General features: G+C 39.3%; 1 protein-coding gene across 1 annotated transcript in view; it reads left to right on the top strand.

The window, feature by feature from the left end:
* The first annotated feature begins 4,568 nt into the window (after positions 1-4,568).
* The window catches only part of LOC106524161 (endothelin-2), a 4,241-nt gene continuing 4,121 nt past the window's right edge, over positions 4,569-4,688 (top strand). Inside the window, exon 1 of the mRNA XM_014017855.1 lies at positions 4,569-4,673. Coding sequence (XP_013873309.1) covers positions 4,616-4,673 — 58 coding nt within the window. The 5' untranslated portion in view covers positions 4,569-4,615. The remainder of the gene's footprint in view (positions 4,674-4,688) is intronic.

The raw sequence follows: 4,688 nt of genomic DNA, 5'->3' as shown, positions 1-4,688 counted from the left end.
ACTGCAGATAAGACGTTATAAAAGTCAGCATGTGGGGTTGTTATGTGGGTCAGCTGTTGCTTCTGTAAATAATTTCTAAAAGCATTCAGAGTTTTATTCTAGAGAGACATCCAGAAGGTTTGCAGCGTTGATCACACACTCACATTAATGTGACACAATAAGGATTATAAAAAAGAGCATCTTAAATAAACAGTAAAAGTCATAATTAACTGGGGTGTTTTTATTTTATTTTTTTAAATCACTGGTGTTCTATGAAATGATTTAACAGCACAGTTAGAGTGATTATTTAACGCTTACACAGGCCTGTTATTTAAGTTTTATTGATAAGAAGCCAAATAAAGATGTGATCAGATCCGACCTTCCACAATAAATGCTCAAAAAAAAAAAACCTTTGGATGTTTGAACGTTTCACAAGCTTTTTAATTAGTAGACACATTATGATGAGCCATCGAAATGATAATTATCTTTCAAAATAAATACCTTGTGGGGCACGGTGAACTTGAAAAAGCAGTCGTGCTTTCCCTTGTCAGATTATCTTCATGGGGTTTTGCGTGACAGGCCAACACAAAGCAGGGCATATTTGTGCCGTGGAAGGAAAACGATTCATGGTTTTCCAAATTATCTACAAAAGAAAAACTGAAAACTGTGGTCTGCATTCAGCCTTTACTGAAAGGGGGCATATCGAGCAAAATCCACTTTTAACCCGTTTAATACATTTTGTTGTGTAACAAGAGTCTTTAGTAGAGCAGAAAAGTTGAGTTTAATCATTTCTCCTGGTGTTGCGTAGATATGTTTATATTCTGTTTGGATTGTATTTTTCAACCTGCTCAGTTTTCTCTATTCTCTATGACGTTTTCTGAACTATTCCAGTATTTGCGACAAAGCTTTCAAATCAGGTCTGGACTTACCAGCTACACTTTGGTCTTCTTTCTCCTCTGGTTCTGGGTCAGACTCTGGCTCCAACACGTAAGGCCGGATGAACAAGTCTTCTGTTTGTTGATATCTTTTAATTAAACTGTAAATTAAAAGTTTCTGCGCCGCTTGTCGTAAACTCCTCTGTTAAACTAGAATGGACTGCTCTGCAAGCTGAAGGGGGGCAGGTTGTGAAGTGCTATGAATCATTTGGATTTTAAAGAGACAGCCTCAAAACGAGCTGCTTTGAGACACACCTCAGAAAAGCTGTGAAAGAGTTTGTTACAATAAGTACCACTTTATATAGACTTCAAATGAATTATTTAAATGTGAAAAGKGGATTTAAAAACATGATTCGTCTCCTTGAAGTTTGTCATATGAGTACATTTTTAAGTAAATGTGATAAGGGTCTTGCTCAAGGGCCCACAGTGAGGTGAATGAGAGTGCTTCATCTTCCCCACCCAAATTCTTTGTTCCAGTCAGGGGATTTGAACCAGTGACCTTTCAATAACAGGCTCACCTTCTCCCACCACTCCCTTTAATTGGGTTATTAAGGTAATTAAATAAAGTACATACTTGAGGTATCATAATTTGACATTAAAATACCCTATATATGCCCCTTTATATGCTATTTGTTTGTGTGTGTGTGTGTGTGGGGTGGGGGGGGCATATGATGATGCTGTGATGATCCTCGGGGAGTCTGGACTTTTCTGTTGAACACTGAATAATCAGTCCACATGTTTTTATATCATTTCATAAAAGAGAAATGTCTCCTCCTCCTCTGTGCGGTTTGTGATGTCATCGTTCTGATACAGCTTCTTTGGTTGGCTTTTTTTTTTTTCTTTGAACATGTCGACAACAGACAATCATTTTAAGCCAAAAAGAGGGAAACCAAAATAAAGAAYMTACAAGGAAAAATAAAATGAAATTAAAATTACAAAGTGCGCAAGTATCACTACCCTTGTTTGTCAGCTTTATGATGTCTTAGGCACAACTTCACACATTAGTCCAATTGTACACCCAATTAGAAAAATACCCTAACTTTTTTATTTTCAAAATAAAACACAGTTTTGCATGGAAATAGTGTTTTGTCTTCATGTCAATCACAAAAAGACCAATTTTTACTTTTTTTAACCCTTTTTCCATTCTGAGGTGGTTCTGTTGACGTCTTTACATCCAGACCTTCAGTACGAGCCCGTGGTCAGGACTGAGTCTCTGCCTCAAGCCGAGGATGGAGACTGCATTACCCGATGAATCTGCTGCAGTACTTGGGGCGTTGCTCCAGGTTGTGTCGGTGAAGAAAACGTTGAGTCAGAAAGTACGAATTCTCGTATTTTCTGGTTTGTCTACATTCTAACTTTCACCAGTTGCTACGAGGAGTTCATCGTGGCTGAAACCCACTGGGAGATGAGACACAGGGGCAAACCCAGAACTCCCTGGGATTATGTATCCTCTCTGGCCTGGGAACACCCGGATCTTCCAGGAGGACCTGAAGAGTGTCACTGAGGAGAGCCTCCATGAACACAAGTGAGTGAAGGAAAAAGATTCACACTTACTGTAGAAAGTCATATTTCCAGTCTGGTCATCATCTTCTTAAATCGCTGGATCTGGCCAAAAGATTTCATCAGCATCGTAGATTATGCTTCTTTCCACAACAATGTGGGAAGAACCTCCTCAGGTGCTGAATCCACTCCTGCACATCCTGCACACAGACTGCTTCGGTGGCTCGGGTTAGGGTCCGGATATTCTCTAAGTGCCCCTCTCATATTCACTCTTCCTCCTTTTCATTCTGTTGAAAACAGATGAACTCACTTGCCATCTTTTTTCATGGTGTTTATACCCGATCAGTCATTGAAAAAGCTTTGAAATGGCAGGAAATGACATTGTGATTTTTATTTTCTGTAAAGTAGATAAATATGTTTAGCGTCTTGCAAACACAAGATAGTATATTGCTCTTTGAGGTTAAGGTTTTGCTGACAACCTATTTTTTAAAGCATACAAACTATTTCACCAGAAAGGCTGCAAAAATGCACTGAAATGATGCTTACTCTGAATTTGTCTTATTAATGTGCTTTATTTAGTTGACACAGAAATAAAGTTACTATCTGATTGTACATTCTCAGTTCATGTTCAATCATCAGATTTCTTATTTTCTCCATCTCAAATAAGCGTCTTGTTCAGTTTAATTGTTACTCGTCCATCAATCAGCCCATTTCCTTCCACCAAACGTTTCRTGTGTCATTCAAATGAGCTGATCCTCCGCTGCTCTTTAGAAAATGACATCACTAGAGATGTATCGGAGCTGTATTTACAGTATTTCCATGTGCGAAGGCTGCCATTTGATTATCGACATGAATCTGAGCTGACCTCTCAGGACAGGTTATGTGGGTGTGACAGGACCAGGATCACTGAGGCCTGCGGGCCACGGATTAGTCACCATGTCTGTCGCCTGCTATCATAGCTGGAGGCATCGGCTTAGTCAAATGTAGTGAAATGACATGTTAGGATTGTCAGTCTTTGCACACATACAGGATTTTTTACTGAAYGAAAATCRCAAGMCTTTTTCAGCGATGTAACTTTTCATTTGAGACTAAATAACTTCAGTTTTATGGATTTCACTGTGACATATGTTTCATGATTTCCAAAAGCAATACTTTATAAAACTTTATACCRCTKTTAAATGTTCACTTARCATAGTTATTTACATAAAACTCTCTGGTTAGCATCAACAACTAGCTTTAGCATTTCCATCGCAGCCTGCGACGCTTCCTGCAGGAAAATCCCAGTATCTCTGCTGGAATAAARGTATAATGCAAAACTAACATTCACATGAACCAAAGTGAAATTCTTAGGATTAGAGAATGAGTTAAAATTGGCAGCTCTTTACTTTGGTACTAGCGCGTCACTCGGACTATCTGTCAGCTCTGGTCGGATTTAAACTTTTTTCCCCAACTTGAGGCCTTTCAAAGAGCTATCTASAACAGGTAAGATATGGATTTGACATAACTTTTTGCAGAACTCCCCTTTTTAAGCACAATATATGATTGTTACACATTCTTTGTTGCAGCAGCAAATCAGCACTGATCAGTTTTTTAAAGTAAAATTAATATAATCCTCTGCAAAAATACAAATTTCAATTCTTAATCAGTAGTTAGTTATTTAAAAAAAGAATAATCGGTTAATGAGGTAGTTATTTGTGGATTAGGATGTCAATCCTGAGGTAAAACTCTCTGTATCACAATGACGCATCATCTAATCTCTAATCTCTTCTCACATGTGCTTCCGGTGACTCCTGCTAGTTTCATGTTAACTGTTTTTTAAGCCTATCAGCACACAACWATCCATGAAACCCATCTTTTGTTTTCCCGTCTTCCTCATAGCCAGACAATTTCACATTCAAATGCAAAGTGCAGACACACACTCTCACACACACACACACACAGGTGCATGTCATCCAGCAGATGACATTTATCTGTATTAGAGGGGAAGCTCCAGCACTGCAGGTATTCCTGGAATGTGCCACAGGTTCGAATGCCCCGGGGTCGTCTGCTGCTGCTGCTCCATGACAGGCGAGGCGTGGGGGGAGCTTCTGCTGTGACATCACTGAGGAGGAGAGGCATAAAAGTCAGACAGCTCAGGTACAACAACAACAAGCTGAGCAGCAGCAGATTCTGTAGAGGCTCTCATCCATCCAGACTGAAGCATGGCCACTCGCAGCTGCATTATTCTTCTTGTCACTATTTGGGCTTCAATTTATGATGGTAAGTCTATTCTTT

The sequence above is a fragment of the Austrofundulus limnaeus genome, unplaced genomic scaffold (genome assembly GCF_001266775.1).
Source record: "Austrofundulus limnaeus strain Quisiro unplaced genomic scaffold, Austrofundulus_limnaeus-1.0 Scaffold177, whole genome shotgun sequence".
NCBI lineage: Eukaryota > Metazoa > Chordata > Actinopteri > Cyprinodontiformes > Rivulidae > Austrofundulus > Austrofundulus limnaeus.
The sequence above is the reverse complement of the archived record's forward strand: the minus strand, read 5'-3'. Positions and strand labels throughout refer to the sequence as shown.